The sequence below is a fragment of the Mirounga leonina genome, unplaced genomic scaffold (genome assembly GCF_011800145.1).
Source record: "Mirounga leonina isolate KUSES-001 unplaced genomic scaffold, KU_Mleo_1.0 Mir_175, whole genome shotgun sequence".
Lineage (NCBI taxonomy): Eukaryota > Metazoa > Chordata > Mammalia > Carnivora > Phocidae > Mirounga > Mirounga leonina.
The window spans coordinates 71,626-92,569 of NW_023270453.1; the positions used below are offsets into that span (position 1 = coordinate 71,626).

Below are 20,944 nucleotides of genomic sequence, written 5' to 3' on the forward strand. Positions count from 1 at the left end.
TGTCCCAAATAATTTAAATACTTTCAATAGCAAATTATTCAAGACTCTCAATTTGTGAAACAGTTGAGTTCCTATTAGTGTTGCTATAACCAAATGCCTACTACCATGTAATCTAATTTTTTTGGTATTTGATTTAGATTTTTAAAAAATATTCCAGGTTTTTAAAGATTTTATTTATTTATTTGAGAGAGAGAGAGAGATTGAGCACAGGAGCAGGGCAGAGGGGGGAGGGAAAAACAGACTCCCCGCTGAGCAGGGAGACCAATGTGGGGCTCAATCCCAGGATCCTGGGATCATGTCCTGAGCTGAAGGCAGATGCTTAACCAACTGAGCCACCCCCAGGTGCCCCACAGAGTTGTTTTTATAAAAGAGCAACTTCATAGGCTCAGACAAAAAGCACACATAAAATTTTACTCAATATTTTATTTGAACATGTTAAAGCTTAACTTTGTAGCCACTTTTACTCATTATCACTGAAATCTAACAAACTCCCATTGGAACTTATTTGCCGGTAGAAGGAATGAAACCAGAATGTTCAAGACATTCTAAAATTTTGAAAAAGAATCATGCATCCCACTGATCACCATGTGTGTCTCCCAAATGCTGCTCTTCCATAATCCCAGTCCTTGGTACTTCTTTCAATGCTGGGATTGTTGATTACTCTGATCCCATATTTCCTTCCTCTTTTCTCTTGATCCCTCACCTATGTATGTCCACAAAGGACTTAATACCATGGAAAGTTCAGGGTAGTTTTGCAGGAATTTTTGGTTTGTTGTCCATTAGTTTTTTAATGTCCCCAAAGAGCCATGCCCTCTGGTCCCAGGCAAAGCCTAAAGAAGTCAATTGGACGGAAATGGCTGCCCCTCTGTCATTCTGTGAAATTCCACCATCCAAGCTGGAGTTGGGGTTGGGTTGATTCCAGGTAAATCAATTACAGAAGTTGGAACTTGCTTGGTGCCAGCAGCAAACTTTGCTTAGTTTGATAGTAAATAAAACAAGTCATTCACATAAATTGAAAATTGAGGGGGTAAATGAAGCAGTGGCGATAGAAAGGGATCCTCGGAGACAGTCAGTGTTTCCTTGGTTTGAACTTCAGGGCCACACTGTTGATGCAAAACCTCTGACCACTAGGCCCAGGTCCATCAGGAAACACGTGGCCAAGATGGGCTTCACACTGCAAAGGAGAGATGCCTCTGTCATTTCTCCACTGAGACAAAGTTCTCTAGACAAACTAGACTGGTGAACCCCACATGGCCACCCCACTCCGGTGTTTGTATGGGGAAAAAGTCCATCACAGCAGAATGCATGTAGGAAATGAAAGAATGCCGGGGCGCCTGGGTGGCTCAGTCGGTTGAGTGCCCGACTCTTGGTTTTGGCTCAGGTCATGACCTCATGGGTCGCAAGACCGAGCCCTAAGTTGGGCTCCGTGCTCAGTGGGGAGTCTGCTTGGGATTCTTTCCCTCTTCCCCTCCCCCCACTCCCACAGTCATGCGAGTGTGCACTCTCTGTCTCTCTCAAATAAATAAATACGTCTTTAAAAAAAAGAAGTCAAAGAATGCAAGGCACAGTAGCGGTAAATAGCTATCAGTGAGAATGTGAGCAAGTTATTTAACTTAGGGCTTGATTTATTCATCTATAAAATGGGAACTAACAATTATACCTACGTAATAAAGCTTTTGTGATGATTAATTGATACAGTGCATGTAAAGCATTAATACAATTCCTAGGTAAGTACTCGATAATGTTGCAGCCAGTGTATTATTATGGTTTTTTGATGATGATAAGACTATGCTATGTTTATCTGCTTGCCTCTGGTGTTTTAAAAAACTAAAAAAGTAAGCATCCAAGGATATAAAAATGAGCCTGTTGTCTGGATTTAAGGGACCATCTCCTCCCAGACCCGCGGAAGGAATAATGTGCCAACATTCCCTGCAGCGTCCCTGACTTCTGGTGATATGCTGCAGAGTGGGAAGGAGGCGGAGAGATGCCGAGCACCCTGGGCCTTCCTGCTGTCTGTCCCCGTTCCAAACAATGTGCAGGGCCAACTCCTTCTTTCAGACCCTCACTCTGGCCCATCTCTGGAAGGCTAGAACCAGAAAAGGCTACTTCAAAGTGGCTCAGGAAGGTTCTTTCTCTTCCTTACGGTGCCCAGAATCACGGGAGAGAGGGATCAGAAGCAGCAAGCACAGAAACCCAGCGTGTTGTAGTGACAGAAGTACTCCCAGGTTTTAACACCACATAGGCTCTCTGTGGCACCTGGGCTGGGGCAGCATCGGGGAAAACCAAACAGACAAAACAACACAAAAAACCCCACCTGCTTGCAGACAACCTCGGTGCGAGTTAATCCTAATGAGGTGTCCTCACGTCTCAGGATGCCCGCGTCCCTTTCATCAGAGCCAGATGCCCCGTGCACCTCCGAGAAGGCAGGCCACCCGGTGCCGGAGCAGTACTTTTTCTCGGAACTGTGGAAGACATTCACCAGCCTGCAGCTGCTAAGACGTTATTAACATACAAAGAGCATTTTATGCCCCAACTCATTTTTCTACCCAGCAGGGTCTGACTCCCTCCTCTCTCCTCTGCCAGATCGCCAGGCCAGTTACAGGAGCAATCCGTTCCATGGGAACTTCGTCCACTGCACTTTCACTGTTAAACACATCTCATCATCGTCAAAGGACCTCTTGTTCCTTTGATGCTGAAGGCCTCTCTCTCCGTGTCTGACAGGGACTGAAAAACACTAGGGGCTTTGTGACCTGTGATGCGTATTAGGAAACCCAGATCAAACCCAAGGGCTCTAAATGTAAGGCAAGGGGGAAACGGAAATGAGACACTCGTGGTCACAGGAGGGCATGAGGGTCTGGACCCAGCAGCCGGAGGCCTGATGAAATGCCCAACTGTCAGCAGCGGGCCCTTTGGGTTACCTGCCTGCCTGTGTGGATTCCAAAGCTGCCTCTGCCATTTCTTAGCTGGGCGACACTGGGCAGGCTCCATACCCCCTCCAGGCCTCATCTGTCGCTGCCAGTGCAGGGACCCTTCTGGGCAAGTCCCACAGGAGCTAATGACACCGAAGTGGGAGAGGGCCAGAAGGGCCGACCAAAGAGTGGGAGGGCAACAAGCGAATCCACTCGCCACAGAACCACTCTCCACGTGCTCTGAAGGTGAGCTCCCTCAAATGGCACCAGGAAAATAGAGTGAAAGTTTTTTAATGGCAGGGAGACAGCTCTCTCTCTAAGAAGAGGGAGAGAAATGCACTGTAAACTGCAAAAAACAAAAAACAAAACAAAACAAAACAAAAAACCCAAAAAGCTGAGCAAAGAGAAGGAAAAGTGGCAAATAATCAAATCCCGAGACTATGAACACAGAAGGAAGCTCAGTTTAGTGCACAAACCCCAGAAGAAAGTCTAGTGTAATGCAGTCATTCTCAAATGTTTTCATCTCAAGACTGCTTTATACTAAAAAATTACTGAGGATCTCTTTTCTTTACATGAATTATGTGTATCACTGCTTAACAAATCAGAAATTATAACAGAATTTAAAAATATTTCTACGTTATTTTTTAAAATAATAAATTCATTACCTGGTAGCATAAATAACCTATTCTTCTGACAGATAATTATATTTTCCAAAATGAAACAAACATTTAGTGAGAAGAGTGGCAATGTTTTACAATTCTGCAAATCTCTTTAATGTCTAGCTTAAAAAAGGAAAGACCATTGACTCTTCATATGTGCTTCTACATTCAATCTGCTGCAATCTTATTTTGACTGAAGTATAGGAAGAGGATGTGGCCTCGTGGGCAGGCAGTTAGAAAAGAGAGGGCCTTGTAGATCCCCTAAAAAGGTCCCAGGAACTCCCGGGGTCCTCAGACCAGGATTTTAGAACTTTGAGGAATAAGGGCCTTGACTTCCAAAAGGCTTGGGCATGAATCCAGGCTCTGATACATCTGTGTGACCTTGGCCAGTTATTTACTCTTTTAAAGCCTCAGTGCCCTAATGGGTAGAACTGTAATGGCCTTATTACCTCACAAAGCTGCTGAGAGGGTTACCTGACATACTTTCTAGGTATAGTGTATTTAGCATGGTGTCAGATATATGGTACGTAAGTCAGTAGCTACAATGTTTTTTAAACATCATTACTATTAATAACAGATATCCATGAAATTTGAGCAGCCATGGGTCCAATTTTTTTTGCAACCCTTTTTGAAAGGGTTCAAAACTATTCATCCGAGCTACCCTGGCCCAGGGAGAAACATTTTAAGTGTCTTTTTATCACAGCCTTTCCACCCTTAAAGTTAAATGTAACTAGTGATCATTAAAGGCATTTTGATGGAGAATTATGAATATAATAAATTTTTTAATGAATGAATCTAAGGCTAATAAAAAGTCATTTAAAATGTTTATGGGAAACAATAAATCTTTATTGATGCAATATACAGAATCTGGAGATTTTACCAGGGAATATGAGAGGCCCATCATACATAATTTAAGAGTGGAAATCTAACTTTAAGGCCAGTTTGAAGTTCCAATATACATAGTTAAATGATTAGCAAGGCTCTCCCTTGGAAAACTAAAACCATACTGGATCATCTCTTTTCATATACACTTAGAGGTGGGTTTTTTTTAGTGTTTTTTGTTGTTGTTGTTGTTGTTATGTGTTTGTGTGTTACGTGTTTGCATGTTTGTTATATGGTTATTTGCGTTGATTTTTCTTCATTTCTGGAAATTCCAGAGCCCCCAAAACCAATAGCAGAGGCACCTGGTGAGAATTGCCAACTCTATAACATCTTAGAAGAATTTCCATTCGTTTGGAGGAATGGGAACACACAAAAGGTTTTTCACCAATGTTACTTAGTTCCTTATAACATGCAGGACATCTGGATGTTATGTAAAAAGGCAAGTAATATCAGGCTCTCAGATTCCCTCTATTCTGAGGAGATGTAGGAGCATGAGGTATGTGGCCCCACAGTCGATTTTAATAAACACTTCCAGAATTGGTATGGCGGGGGGGGAGGGGAAAGGAGAAGAAAGGGGAACCACAGGAAGCGGGGGCAAAGTCACATGATTCCAAGGTTAATAAAGCAACAGACTGGAGTCCCCAGGAGAGCGATAACATCCTAAGAGTCTTCCTGACCTGGAAACCCTGGATCAGAGGCCTCTGGTTTGGAGAGGTGTCTCCCGGAACATGCACCATGGTGGCCGTGTGTGAAAGCAGTGTTGCAGGCAGCAGGAGCCCAGCGGCCCAGAGGCAGCGGTCCCACATCTACCTGACTCTTTCTGGGTTGACCAACGTTTTGCCTCATTTTGACTCTACCTATACAAGCATTTGAAGGAACGTTGACTTTTTCTCCACCCCTGCTCGCTATTATTAAGGCTGGAGACTGGGACGGGGGGGAAAGAGGGGAATGAGAGGTAAAACAAGAATATCTTCCTAAGACTATCCTCTTGAATGGGAAGCATGCTCAGGAATATAATCTCCACTTACAGATTCTCATTAACTAGCACCATTCACAAGAATTCCTCATTATCAAAGATTTATTCATATAGATAGCCTGAAGAAGGATCTATCTCTAAGAAGAATTGTTGCTCACGTGTACTGAGTGCTCAGCACATGCCAGGCACGGCACGGGTGCTTTCGCATGCGTTACCTCGTACCTCAGTTGATCCTCTCACAGGTTTCTGAAGTCATGCGACTTCACAGGTGAGGAAATTAAGGCATGGACTGGTTAAGAGACTTGCCCAAGGTCACACAGCAATGGAGCCGCGATGTATACCCAAGCACCCTAGCCACTCTCCTATACCATCTCTCCTATAAACAAATACAGCTTTAAGAAGAGTATATTCTGGAACGTAAGAGATTCTTACAAATATATTCTTATTTCTCCCAGTCTCAGTTAAAGTAGCAACAGCAGTAGCAGGAAAATGGAACAGAAACTTACTCCAAAGTCCCTAAGAAAAGAAAATAGAAACTTTCCAACCAAAACTAAATGGTTAAAAAAAGAAACAAGTCAGGCTGGTGAACTGGCAGCTCAGTACACTGGCCTTTGGTAAACGGGCTTTGGAGAATCGGCTGGTTCTCCTATTAGTCTTGGCTGCTTCACTATCTCCGCGACCTGCAGTTGGTCACTCAACTTCCTTAATTTGGACTAGCATTGTGCTAATACAGTAACCACTGGTCACATGTGGGCTTTTAGGTTTAAATTAGTTAAAATTGAAAAAATTAAAGATTCATCTTCAAGCAGCATTTTGAGTCCTCAAGAGCCACATGTGGCTACCATATTGGATAGAGCAGATACAGAACATTTCCATGATCACAGAATTCTCTACTGGACAGAGCTTTGCGCTCTGGTCTCAGGTCCCTCCCTGCTCCAGCATTCTGAGACTCCATGACTGACTGCTGTGGTGAGGGATGGTGGGCACTTGGTAGGAAAAGGTCTCAACTTTGCTAGTGCAGAAACCGGAACACCAATAAAGTCAAAAAATGAAGAATGCAAATTAGAAGAATGCTCTTACAAGAGTGACTTCTCATCTTTTGTTTTCACAGTCCAAAGATAGAAAAGAACATCTATCTGGTTACCACAGTGTAACAAGGCGGTCCTTCACATCTTCCCTACACTGGTTACCACAGTGTAACAAGGCTGTCCTTTAACAAGGTGGTCCTATCTGGTTACCACAGTGTAACAAGGCGGTACACCATGGTACACCTTTTTTGACTAAAAGCAGGCTGGCCACCTCAAGGTCCTAGTTCTCCTCCTTAACAGAACCAAACGTCAAGGAATAACTAATGTCTCAGAAATATGTGTCCCACATTTTACTTTGTTAAGATTAACCTGCTTCTCTTAGTTTTCACCAGGCCATCCCGGGCCGACCTCTACCTTAGATGTCTCCTTACCAGCCACTGACATAGTGAATGAATCTGAGCAAAGACCTGCCCTTCCGTAAGCATGAAGGGAAATCAATTCTAATTGTTCCTCATCCTTGCAGGCAGGGACTGGCTTTCCAAATTCAGCCCACATTAGCAGCCAGCAGCCCAAGAAAGCCCAGTCTGCTCAAAGCCCAGAGGACGTAATGAAGCGCTGCCTAATGGAAGATTCACAGAGCTGGCTTGATTTATATTTTATTCTAAACCAATTTAGAGTTGATGCAGAAGAAAGGAAAATATCTTTGAAGTTCTGAAAACAGGACTTCAAAGATGTTTTCCTTTCTTCTTCATCGAATCTACTTTTTTTAGACTGTTTCCGGCATGTCTAAACAAAAAAGCCTTTGTTGAGAGATTTCAGATCCTGATTGACTTAAAAGAGGCTTTGAAATCAAGGGACAATTAAATTTACTTTTAGCTATATAGAAGGGGGCATGGTATTCACTACTGTCAAGCACTGTGGGGAATCTATCCTCATAAAATTCTACATTTCCCAAATTAAATTATAAACCCATTTTCCCTTGGAGAGAGATAGTTTTAATCATATGGCCAAGCAAATACTATTATGGTTTAGATTTCTTTAAATACTTTCCCAGGAAAATATTCTAATAGCATTATCTTAAGGTGCCTACGAAGTTTTATTTGTTTGCTATTTCTCAGGGATACGGGAAGAAAGAATATAGGCTAAGAAGTCTCATTAACTGCCCTAAATGCTGGAAATAATCAAGACGGGCAAGTATTTTATAGAAATAGCTCTCCTGATAGCAGCCATGCCAAATGAGGAGGGCAATTAAAAACAACACGGGCATGTATTTATCCCAGGCTTCGAATGAGACAGAGCTGTAAGAAATCTGGAGGTCCATTCTCCTTCAGTACCTCTCTCGATCCTTACCTGAAGAGTGGGCTGTCACAGCACACACAGTGATACATTCCTGATTCCTTGTTATTCAGATAGACCCCACTGAAAGGCTGCAAGTAAATTAGACATATCAGGTACAGGCTTCTCATAACACCAGCAGGAGATGATACAGCAGATTTAAATCCAAGATTCAGTCCCCAAATAAAGGAATTTTTGTACTAATGGGACAAAGTGTAAATATCACTGGAGAGGAAATCATAACCTGCCCAATGAAGCAGCCTTGTAGGCTTATCACAACCCGGCCTAAGTGCCAAATATTCAAATTATGACATTAATAATGCTTTGTATTTATACAGCACCTTTCATCCAAGAACATCAAAGTCCATGAAAAAGTGAGCGAACAGTCCTCTGGATTGTGTAAGATTTCAGTCTTCATCTCAAAAGAGCTAATACAATAGGAATCCAGTCCACTGTCTAAAACACTGTGAAATCTCCAATTAAAGATAGAATATAAATACATAAAAAGCACAGCTCTGTGGGCTTGTGGCTGTGCCTTTAACATGCCTCACGTCGTGGTGTTTAGGACACAGCATACTTAATAAATGTTTAAATAATGAGTTAGATTATCCCAGTACCGAAGTTACTACTTAGATGAAATTACTTCATTAACTGTGGCTTAAAGAGTCTGTAGGCTTTCAAAGGTCTCCCAAGAAGAACACAGGAGACTTGAGGCAATGAGTCTGCCAAGTCAGTACCTTGCAAAATGCTATTTTGAAAACTGGATTTCATTGTTAAAAAAGAAACAAAGATGTTCTTGCCCAATTCCTTTTGTTAAAGTAAATTAAAAGGAAAAAAAAAAAAAAACCAAACCAATAAACCAACCACGGAAGATCCATAACCAGAGCCTGGTGGCAAGCACTATCCCATTTCACGGGATGAAAGAGAAGTCAATGCACAGAATGGGTCACCAAGTCACAGAACTGACTTAGGAAATAAGCTGGACTCTTCTGCCCTTTCTAGATTCCCCAACTCAACAAATTCACAGGTCAAACATTCAAATTCCCTGTAGTAGTATTAACAGCACATTTTCAGCAAGCCACATAATGGACAATTTCAAAATAACCCACTGAGCCTACCATCTGGGCACACTTGGACGTTTTCCCTCTTTAAAGACTCTAAACTTAGCTGCAGAAATCTGAACAGTAGTAAGCTGATCTTTTTATGGCCTGTCCCCCCGCATGCCGGCTGCCAACCTTGGCACGGATCGGCATCTGCCATGAAGTTTCACACCCCTCCCACCTGGGCTGACGAGACACACGTGCCAAAAGGCTACCTGTCCTGAAGCTGATCTGGAAAGCCTACTCATAGGATCCAGACAGTCTGATCAAAATCAAAATATAATTATGTCATTGCAGGGGACAGGTGAAGTAACAAGTAACAAGCAACAGGTATCCCAGTAAAAAAATAAATAAATAAAAAGGAATCCTTAGCTGAGGCATTTTTATGAAGTGACATCTATCCACTGCCTCCTAGACTGATTTCCTGATGTCTCCCTCCTCCTCCCTCAATTCTGTAGAAGTCCTATCATTTATTTAGAGCCAAACTCAACTTCTTTCTCAATTGTTCATTCTCATATTTACTTGAAAACCTAGTATGTACCCAGTGCTGGTCTGGGTGCTAAGGTTACAGAGATAGGGGGAAAAACCAGGAACTGAACTGGCCAGCACCCTAATCTTGGACTTCCCAGTCTCCAGAACTGTGAGAAATAAATGTCTGTTGTTTAAGCCCCTTAGTCTGTGGTATCCTGCTACAGTGGCCCGAAGGCAGTCTGTCTGGACCAATGGGACTTCTCCCTCCTTTGGTCTGGTCAATACAACATACCTGTTGGAAACAGATGGCACACTCAAAGGGGTGATTTGCAGATAATTTCATACAGAACGATTTACAAAGGTGGGGACAGGGCCAGTGGAAACTAGCAAGGGAGGGTGAAGCACTCGGAGGGCCAGTGGCTCTGAGAACACCCCACCCCTACTAGGCCCGTGGGACAAAGGAAGAGGCAGTTACCAGAGCCTGTAGGTGAGGGCAGCCTGCGGGAGCTACAGCCTGCACTAGAGGACCCTGGATCCTATTTCTCTGTTGTGTCCTCTGACCTTGCTAGCATCATCCACTGGCCAAACCTGAGCAGTAGTCAGAAGGGAAGGGAGCATGTTATTCTTCCCAGAGCAGAGTGAAGCATGTGGAGAGCAGATCTGTAGGGGACAGAGAGGAAGGCCTGCAGGAAACCGGCCTTCTACTGATACTTGACTTTTAGCTGTTGTGCAACCAGGCTATAAACTCCTTTGTTGTGTCTAGTAGAGTGCACATGTTTTTATTGCTGCCCGATCAAAACATGTACAACTGAATTCTTAAGTTTGAGTCACCAAACAGAAAGCTGAGATGTGTTACTTCCCTTTCGTTAGCCAGGCTTACAGTTGGTTCTGCAATATTCTAAAAAGTTACATGTGGAAATGGATCAACTGAAAGGGATTTATAACATTACTTAAAATAATGGATGATGCTCATTTTGTAAAATGGCCAAATGCACAGAGTATACTGCACCATCTGTTTGCGAATCCCACAGATTTATTCTCCTCAACATCTGTCAGCTCATCTCCAGGCTCTGTACATATACCAAACCCCGCCCGGCTGTGTCCCTGAGAAAGGGCTGGCTTAAATATTCTGGGATACACCCAACTGCACACAGAGCATCACACGTGGCTCCCCCAACCATTTGCAATAAATGACTGTGTCTCTTTCCCCATGAAGGATTATTAAAATCCCACCCACAGGAGGTTTTAAAAAATACCAGTACTTTACAAGACTCTATTGGGATCTGCTGGCCTAACGACTTCAGCATCAGAGAAGCTGAGGGTTCACCATGATGATAAGGCCACGTGCATATGGACAGTTGTCTGGACTTTGCAGGGACTGCTGAAGAAAAGATATAAATACTCTACAACTTTGCAAAACCACCGTGGTCCACTCCATGGGGTCTGCTTCACAAATGAAAATGTCTAATAACCACATTCAACAGCTCTATTCCAAGGGTTATATTTGGGTCTAAGATAGACGACTTGTGAAGAAACGCTGTGTTGGGAAAACAGAACTATGAGGAACCACTGAGGACAATTCCCTCCGGAAATGAACGAAAGCTGAGCTTGTTGAATGCCATTTAAATAATGTTTGCGCCTCTCAGCCTGCACTCATTCAGTATTCACAAAAATTTACTCTCTGAGTGCAGACTCTAGCTGGGCACGATGTTAGGTGCCAGGACTGTCCCAACAATGGCAAATGCTCTAAAGGGAGAGTGCTGGGAAAAGCAAGCCCAGCTTGGGGCCGAGCACATGGGATTGGAGCTGAGGGAGGAGGTATGTCTGAATGAACAGGGCAAGGTGAGGGGAGAGAAGAAGGACGCAGCAGGCAAGGGCCTTAGGGAGAAGGGAGCCCAGGGTGTTTGAGAGCTGAAAGAAGGGCAGTGTGGTCGAAGTGTGGAGATAAAGAGGAAAAATAGCCAGACTGAGGATAGGGGCAGAAGGCAGAGGGCAGAGCCTGTAGGGCCTAATAAGCCGTTTGTAAACTTTTTTCTTTACCTTGGAAGTAGTGGGAAACCACTGAGGGATTGTTAGCAGTGGAGGGATGTGGTTGGATTTGTGTTTTTTAGATCTCTTCTGCCTTTTTTTAAAAAAATATTTTATTTATTTGACACAGACAGAGAGAGAGAGAAAGAGAGAGCTCGCACAAGGCACAAGCAGGGGGAGCGGGAGAAGGAGAAGCAGGTTCCCTGTTAAGCAGGGAGCCTGATGCACCAGGATCCTGGGATCATGGCCTGAGCCAAAGGCAAACGCTCAACCGCTTAACCGACTGAGCCACCCAGGCACCCCTCTTTGGCAGCCTTGTAGAGAATGGCAGCCAGAACAGCCTGAGGCTGCCACACGCCATCCACCCAGCAAGAGGCGGGGGGAAACCTGGGGCAGCGTGGAGGCAAGATCGGGCAGAGAAGCAGAGCAACTGGAAGGTTACTGAGGGGGCAGAAGAGGCGGGCGAGGCGAGGGAGGGGAGGCATCCGGGGCCTCCTACCAGTGGATGGGCAGCGATGCCTGAGATGGAGAAGCACAGAGGAGGACCAGACTGGCAGAGCAGATGCAGATGAGTGGGCTTCTGTAGCTACATCTGTCCCAACCCGCCCTCCTGCCACCCCCGACCCATCCAATCACAAAACTGTCATGGGCGCAGCTTACCGCTTCGGTTCCTTTTTCTCTCGTAACATAGAACTGCTCTGGAGTCAGCTTCTTTTGCCATTCACTCTTGGTGAGAGACGGCCCATGCTTTGGGAGAGACCCTGTGTGGTTCAAGAGGAATTTTAAAAAATTAAAACAAAAAGGCACAATGACGTTTTTTCTTCAGCTTTTCTCCTGAAGTGCATGACCCCCCAGCAGAACAAGGCCGTCCCCTCCCTCTCCTACATCTTCCTTCACAGGGACCAGAAAGCCCCAGTACAAAATGCTTCAATTGACTCATCAGTTTAACAAGAAAGGAACAGCAAGCAGCCAGCCAGTGTTCCAGTCCCACTGGGGTACAGAAGCTCAAGAGGCAGCTCAAATATGAAATAATGCAGAATAAATTCTCCTCAGGTACCCGGGGGTAGAAATTGATCCTTCTTCTATGACTACGTTCAGAGGAGTATTTCCCGTCAGGATACATCTGGGAGTAGCTGAGTGACTGGAGAGGAAAGAACCTTGAGCTAGTGGGTTATTAAACTCTTCTCCTTCGCTGGTTTATAAAAATCTCTCTGATTTTGTTTGTCAACGGAGGTCTTTATTAAAAAATCTTCTTGTGTGGAAAAAAGAAGAGACTAGCCGATGCCCTTTAAAGGAAACAGAGACCTACCAGAATCTATTCTTATGCTTCAATCTTACTACTTTTACTCCAGTGAGTGTAAACAAAGCAAGTAAGACAATACTCCTTTTAGCCAAAGGGGAGTAGGAAGCCTGACGTATATAATCAATGTTTCAATCATCCAACACGAAGAATTGGAAAGGATTTTATAATCTGTCCACCTCGACTTACAAATGAGAACACAGAGGCCTGGAGGCTTAGTAACCTGATCACAGCAACATAGATGAAAGGTCAGACACTTGGGGTATCACCACCAAATATGAAACATGTCTGAAAATCGTATTTGATATTCACTTTTGGTTACCAAAAGGTCCTAAATTATCTTTCAGGTAAGAAAAGACTACTGTCTTCATTGCTAGCTCATAATACTATACAATATGGTATGTTCAGTATTGTATATTGTTGATTGCTTATAGTTGTTCACATTTTATTAAAAGGTTTTTAATCTGTTAAATATATTAAAAGTTGTCCTTTCTTAAATACTTTTTACAAGGCTATGGGGATTTCTTGTTTACTCTGGAAATGCACCTCTGAAATTGCCTATGGAAATATAGCTCAGGTACACACTATTTTTCTAGAACTCATTTCTTGGGGAGCAAAGCAGAATGTATTTATGTGACAATTATTGCTGCTCAGTGGCTTTCAGAGTTACCAGGCAGAATGCCAAGTAATAAATGGACAAGGAATGATAAACCTTTTATTTTTATTTTTTAAAAAGATTTGATTTATTTATTTGACAGAGAGAGAGCCAGAGAGCACAAGGCGGGGGTGGGGAGGAGGAATGGCAGAGGGAGAAGGAGAAGCAGGCAGCAGGGCTCCCCTCCGAGCAGGAAGTCCGATGCGGGGCTCGATCCCAGGACCCTGGGATCACGACCTGAGCCGAAGGCAGATGCCCAACTGACTGAGCCACCCAGGCACCCAGAATGATAAACCTTTTAAAAAATCTTTATAATCACTAAAATTATAAGTGACTCAAGCAAGAATCATCAGGGAATTCTAAAACCCTGGGTGGGAAACTGCTGAAGAATGGAAGAGTCACACATTTTCAAAATATTATTAATTACAAAGGAAGAAAATGTATCTTTACAATGGAAAAATGTACAAGTGACCACCTTAACCAAGTAAGCCAAGTAAGCATGACCAAGAGTGGGGCAAGCCGACATCGTGTGCCTCTGGGTGTGACGCACTGAAGACACAGCACCCTCCCTCCCCCCACTGCACTGCATCCATTCTCAGAGTCCACTGAGGACTTCTCGGTAAAACCTAGAACACCTCATCCTTCTCTCTCACTTCTCCGTAGTATTGACACTTGACATTCTTCTGTGGTAGCTTTTATTTCCCTTGGCCTCCATGGCGCCCAATACTCGTCTCTCCTGTTATTCCCTTTCAGCGTCCTTCCTCAGCCCCACTTCTTCTAGCCATCCCTGGAATACTGGTGGTTTTCGGATGAATCTATCATCCTAGGCTCGCTTCTATTACCACACCACACCTGCCCCTTGGGTGATTTTATCCAATGAGTAGCTTACAGTACTATCCACATGATGAGATTCCCAAATCTATTTTACCCTCCATCCTAGATCTCTGCTGAGTTCTAGATCCATATATAACCACACCTGGAGACCTCCACGAGGATGTCCCGTTTCAAACACCACACACAGAAGGACTTCGTGTATCTCCCCTGCCCCAACCCAAATCTGCCCCTCCCCTCATGTGTTCTCATTGACCCCATGCTTCAAATCAGAATGCCAGGCCATCACGCATGACTCTTCCCTTTTCCTTGCACCAAGCCCTGTTGCTTCTACTTCCTAAATAACTCTAGGATCTGCTCATTCTCACTTCTCTGCCACTACCTTGGGTCAGGCCACCATTAACTCCAGTATAGATGATCACAAAAGTCTCCTAATTTTTATGCTCTCCCCTGTTTGTACCACTTCTTTTTTCTCACTGCCCAAACTGTTCAATGTTGTCACACTGAAATGAGAAAATATGCCATGTGAATACCCAGGAGAAGAGCATGTTGGCAAGAGAAAAAATTAGTTGGGTGTGCCTGGCATGTTTGATGAATAGCAGGAAGGCCAGGGGGAATGGGTGGAGTGAGCAGGAAAGTTATTAGAAGTGAGAGCAGTGGGGCGCCTGGGTGGCTCAGATGGTTAAGCGTCTGCCTTTGGCTCAGGTAATGATCCCAGGGTCCTGGGATCGAGCCCCACATCGGGCTCCTGGCTCAGCGGAGAGCCTGCTTCTCCCTCTCACTCTGCCTCTCTCCCTGCTCAAGCTCTCTCTCTCTCTCTGTATCTCTGTGTCTCAAATGAATAAATAAAATTAAAAAAAAAATAAGAAAACATTAAATGCTTTCTAAAAAAAAAAAAAAAAAAGAAGTGAGAGCAGAAAGCTAATGCGGGTGGGGGCAGACCAACGAGGGTCTTGAAGGCTACCCTAAGGATGGTGGCTTTTATTCTGAGTGTGGAAGTCACTGGAAGGTAAGCAGGGGCATGTCATGACCTAGCATATTTAAAAGGATTCCTGGCTGATATACTAAAAGAAATTGAAGGAGGCCAAAGGTTGCAGCAGGGCACCCAGGACAGAGGGCACTTTAACAACCTGGCTGAGAGATGGAAGAGTTCTGCATCAAGTGGCAGTAGTCAAGCTTAGAGGGGTCACACACCAGACGTATTCTGATGGCAGAGCTAGAGGATTTGCTGACGGGGCGGATGTGAAGTACATGAAAGAACATGGTCAAGGGGCACTACTCCAAGTTCCTTGGTCTGAGCAGTAGAAGATGGGGAAGCCTACAGGAGGAACAGGTTTGGAGGCTTGTTAATAAAAATTCAGTATTTTCAAAATTCAATGTTCAGTTCAATATTCAAATGGAGATGTCAAGTAGGCAATTGGATACATAGATTTAGAAACTGGGGAGAAGTCCAAGGTGGAGATGTAAATTTGGGACTCCTCGGTGTTACGATGTTATTTAAAGCCATCAGCCTGGAAGATTCCCAAGTCAGTGACTGTCAAGAGAACAGAGAGGCCCAAGGGCTGGACTTGGAGGGATTCCAAGATACACAGGTTGAGGAGATGGAAACAAGCAGACAGAGAGGCAGGAAGAATACTGCAAGAATGTGGTGTCCTAGACAGAGATGACTAATAATTATCCATTGGGTTTAGCAATATGGTGGTCAGCGGTGCCCTGAAAAAGCAGTTTAGGTGGAGGAGTGGGTGTGCGTGTGTGTGTGAATCTGACTGGAATAGATTTGATACAGAATAGGAAGAAGGAAAGGGAGACAGTGCAAACAGGTAAGTCCTTTCAGGAGTTCCGGAGGTAGCTGGAAGGGGAAGTGAGATGAAGAGCATTTTTTAGGATGAGAAAGATCACAGTATTCTAGTATGCTGCTGGGAATGATCCAGTGAAGAGGATAAATTGATCATTTAGGAGAAAAAGGCAAGAGCTGTGGAGCTGTTCTTAAGCTTGACCTTGGGTAGATGAAATATGGGAGGCCAGTTAAATTGTGAAAATTTTATTGACTGTATAAGCTTTAGATAACTATCAAGGTAACAACAGAAATTTCACAAAGCAATGCCAGCTTAACCACCAGCTGAGTGGTGGGAACACTGAAATCTTTTCAGGCTGACTTAGCAGGGAAAGGTGTTTTTGCTGTTTTAACAGCTAGTGGGAGGGGCACCTGGGTGGCTCAGTCGGTCAGACTCTTAACCTCAGCTCAGGTCTCGACCAGGTTGTGAGTTCAAGCCCTGCATTGGGCTCCACGGCGAGGAGGATTGGAACTGGTTTTAACGGATGTGAACTATGTGTTGAATCATAAGGGAAGTGGAAGGCATTCCATTTTAGGCACTTTAAAAGACCGAGAAATGTGTATATTTTGTAAGCCTTCAACAAAGGGCAAGATCCAAAATTTGGCCAGAGCCAATGTGTCAGCATGACCTAAGCTGGGATTGGTCACACAGAGGCCACCTCATACAGTGAAAAAAAGGAAGGCAAGAGCATGAGCAGGATTTGCTAGTAGGATTTGATTCCTCCTCCCAGAATCTAAACTGGTTTTGAGGGGAATGTGTGTAACCTGAACCCTGGCTATCACTGACATCTATTAAGGAAAGGGCTAACAGTGCACCATGATAAAACACTTTCTTTACCCTGCAAGTACCTGTCCTGCCATGTCACTCCACCTACATTCTTGGCTTTGGCAAACATCTTGCCTTATTTCTATGGATTTCTAAGAGGAAAACTGACTCTTGGTCCGAAGATTGGGAATTATAATCTGGAAAGCTGCTATTATCTTCCCTTCTCCTTTTGGGGAGGAAGTGGAATGGATTAGAGGGGAAAAAAAAAAAACTGGATTGTCTCCTGGAAGCATTGTCCTTAGTGTCCTTCCACATGCAATACAATACAAGAGTTGACACGAGAAAGTGGGAATTCAAGAAGAGCTAAAATTCAGTGGGACTCCCACACTTCAGCTTTGAACCTAAAGTCTGAGTCCCGGATGAGACCCCAGCTCCCTCTCCAATTGTTCTGTATTTTACCACACCTATTAGAGTGACTACTTGTTTTCAGATACTCCCCTCCTCCCTCTTTTTTTTTTTTTAGCTTAAAATTTAAAACTAATACTTAAATTGTTAGATGGAAGAATTACTCCTTCATCTAAATCAGAAAGTACATTTTTCATGGCTCCGCTAATCCTTACCAGTATGTCCCTTTTATACTGTGTGTATGAAAGGTTTCATAGGTGGGTAACCATGTTCAGACTAGTTGCTCTTTGAGCACCAACTGTGCAAAATTTGACTGTAAATCTGCCAGCCTGGAAGACTCTGTCAAGAGAAGACAAACTCTGCCTCGATAGCAAAATGACCAGTGGTCAGCTAGGTGCTCTCAGGTCAGCATATCTGTGGTCTGCACCACTTACAGAGGTTTCTGTAACCACGGTGTTATGGGCTGAACTGTGTCCTCCCAAAATTCGTATGTTGAAGTCCCAAACCTCAGCACCTCAGAATGCAACTGTATTTGGTGATATGGCCTTTAAAGAGATAAGTAAGGTCAAACGAGGTCATATGGGTAGGCCCTAATCTATTTGGCTGTATCTTGGAGATGGGACTTTTAAAGAGGTGATTATGTTAAAATGGGGCCGTAAGAATGGGCCCAATCTGACCAGTATCCTTATATGAAGAAGAAGAGACTCTAGGGATGTGTGAGCAGATAAACGGCCATCTGCAAAACAGAGAGGCCCCAGGGGAAACCAACCCTGCTGATACTTTGATCTTGAACTTCAAGCCTCCAGAATGATGAGAAAATAAATTTCTGTGTTCAACCTTCCAGCCTGTGGTGTTTTGTTGTGGCTGTTCCAGCCAACTAATACACTATGCTTTAGGAAACAACTAAATTCTGAATGAAAATTGCATCATGAGTAAATTCTGCACGGTTTTACCAAACAGCAATTTGGTACCCGAACATACGACACACAACAAGTGAGAATTTAGGAATGAGTAAGGTTACTTAGCCAGCAGTGGCCAGAGAGGATTCTGCATTGGTCCTCCCATCCTTTTGTGCATGACTGAGGTGTTTCCTGTCCTGAACCCACATCATCTGCACCTTGAATTGGTCCTTTTGGGGCCACATGTCTTCCAGATTCCCTCTGCATTCTCTTGCTATCTTCACCATCAAAAGACTTGGGTGCTCTGCTATTGTACTAGATAGCTACACAGCTTTCCTTTGAACTAGGCTTTGAAAAACTCAGTCCTTTGGCTTCCTTTCTTTCTTTGTGCTGTGATTTGCACAGGCTGTCTTTCTTCTTGGTCACGTGTTTCCTGAGGTGGGCTTACATCTTCTCATCTTTAAAGAACACCCTCTCTTGGTCATGTGGTCACCTACCGGTTATCTCCTTCTGGTTTTGCTAACCTTTCCGGCCACAGCTGCTATACTGCCAAGTGTCACACACAAACAAGTCTTGTTTCAATAAATACTTGTTGAGACTAACTATCTATTACGAACTGGCACAGAACGAATCCCCAGCCCACTCTAATTTGCAGACTAGTCTTCTTTCCCACCCCAGTGACTGGACTGGTTGAAGCAATGCTCAGGATGGTTTCCTAGTTGAGTATTTCTAGAGTGTTTTCCTGAAACAACAGTTTTCTCCAGGATACTCCTTACTTTCCTCTTTCAGTCTCGACTGAGAGACTGAGCATTGACTTTGCTCTGGTTAATCTTGACGACAAAATCATAGGGGTGGTACCTCTCGCATATCAGAAACCTTAGTGCTGTGGAACTGTCCTCCATCACTATCAACATCTTCTCGTTTCTCTTTCAACCTTCCCTAAGTCTATAACATAGGTTAAATGTAGCTGTGCTTTTGTCCTTTCCATTTATTTATGTAATTTTATAATGAACATTTATTGTGTGCTTACTAAGTGCCAATCATTGTGATGAAGCATTTTAATTTTTTTTCATTTATTCTGTACAACCCTATTATTATCATTATCCTTATTCTATGTAAGAAAAAAACAGGTTTAAGCTTACCAAGTTTAGGGCGTGCCCAAGTTTAGAACGTGCCCAAAGACATAGAGCCAGTAAGTGGCACTGTCAACACCAAAGCCCTCAGCCACCAACTACTACCTATCTATACTTTTTAATGGGTGCCTAATAGTTTGCTGAATTGAACTTTTCTGGTTTACTTAAGCATTCCTTAACTGATGGACATTTGGGTTATAGCCAGTTTCTGGTTCTTAAGAGCAGGGCTGTTAAAAACATCTCTGTACACATAGTTTCGTTCTTTTTAATCAGTTCCTTAGAATAAGGAAGGGAGACACCCCCGGGGGAGGGGGTGTCTGATAAGTTACACAGCTCCTGTTATGTACTGGAGTTTGGCCAAATTTTAAATGCTGCTGAAGAACTTCTGATCCTAAGGCAATTCATTAGGCTATTTCTGACATCACCAGTACAACCATAAAAGACAAGTTTCCATTGAAACCACTATCCTATAAAGGGGAATGAGGAGAGCTCCAGCCCACAAGTATGATGTTTCCATCACCTGTGGTTCTCAGAAAACCAATGCTTGGCACACAGTAGGTATGCAACAAATATCATCAGATTGGCTGACTACTACACCAAGAGGTGCTGAAGGCCATGACTGGAAGTCATGTTGGATCAGCCACTACTCCACACTGCCTGTGCTTTTATTTATTTAAAACATTTTGAAAACTTCAGGGGATGAAAAGAAGTCCAAGCGACTGGATACATTTTCAGAGGAGATAGGTATCTTCACATTTCTTCAATGGATACATAACACAATCGGATTCAGAGATGGGACAGCGGGGCAGTTGCCCATGAAGCCAATGCACAGGGAGCACTAAATTACCCTGAAATATATCTGAAATACAGGGCCATTGACACAGGTCTCCCCAGGTGACTCCATACTAAAAGGTGAAAGGCAAATGTGCCACAGTCCAACAGAGGAGCCAAAGGCATTTCGAAGAAACACACACACACACACACACACACACTTCCCTGGTCTGTCTCATAGCCAACGACGAACAATGATTATCAGTCTAAAGGGGAACCAGTTATTAGCCCACACGTCTCCCTGGGTCCGGCACACACACATAGAAACAGCAGGGCAAGAATTAAACCCACAGGAATCCAGAGTCTGAACTGCTTGCTTCTCACCTAGGAAAAGAAGCACGCAGAATTTAAGAGGGGGACAGTGTAACGGACCACAGGCCATTACAGGAGGGAGCGCGCGGTGTCTGGTCGCTGACCCAACCACCGCGACTGTTCACCTGGAGTCCGGGGATACGAGCCAGGGGCTCCTGAGCCCGACATTTTACGGGGGGGAGGAAATCAGTAACAATCGCCCACACCTCTCTAAATGCACAACCCACCGTCCAGGACCGCAAGGAGGGGCGGACACGGGCGCACCCAAATAGTTTCTCGAGAAGGAAGCGCCAGGTGCAGAACCAGCGCTCGGGCCCTCTAGTCCAGGCAGGTGAAGTAAAACCGAAAGCCAGGAGGCGGCGGCGGGGCCTGCGCGGCCCGCGTCCTACCTGCGTCGTCGGGACTGGCCCCCGCGCCGCCTCTGCCCGCTGGGCCCCCCACGGCCCGCAAGGGCGCCCCTCGAAAGGGCAAACCCCTGAACGCACGGAGCAGGCGTGCCATGACGCCGCACGCGTGGGCCCCTCAGAGCCGACGCACACCGTCCCCGCGCGCCCCGCCTCCCTCCCGCGCGCCCCGCCTCCCTCCCGCGC

At 44.4% G+C, this 20,944-nt stretch overlaps 1 protein-coding gene across 4 annotated transcripts; it reads right to left on the reverse strand.

The window, feature by feature from the left end:
• Nucleotides 1–408: 408 nt before the first annotated feature.
• MSRB2 (methionine sulfoxide reductase B2) lies at nt 409–20,904 on the reverse strand. 4 transcript variants are annotated; one of them, XM_035021491.1, is made up of 5 exons: nt 20,744–20,904; nt 12,049–12,149; nt 7,805–7,881; nt 2,315–2,462; nt 409–1,174 (listed from the first exon to the last, which is right to left on the reverse strand). In XM_035021491.1, exons 1-5 carry the CDS (start codon nt 20,853–20,855, stop codon nt 1,070–1,072), a joined length of 543 nt encoding a protein of 180 aa, XP_034877382.1. In that variant the 5' UTR covers nt 20,856–20,904; the 3' UTR covers nt 409–1,069. The 4 variants fall into 4 exon arrangements, with proteins under 4 accessions (XP_034877382.1, XP_034877381.1, XP_034877380.1 ...); XM_035021490.1 differs by having other exon boundaries at nt 2,315–2,483; XM_035021489.1 differs by having other exon boundaries at nt 2,315–2,489.
• Between the last annotated feature and the right edge of the window lie 40 nt (nt 20,905–20,944).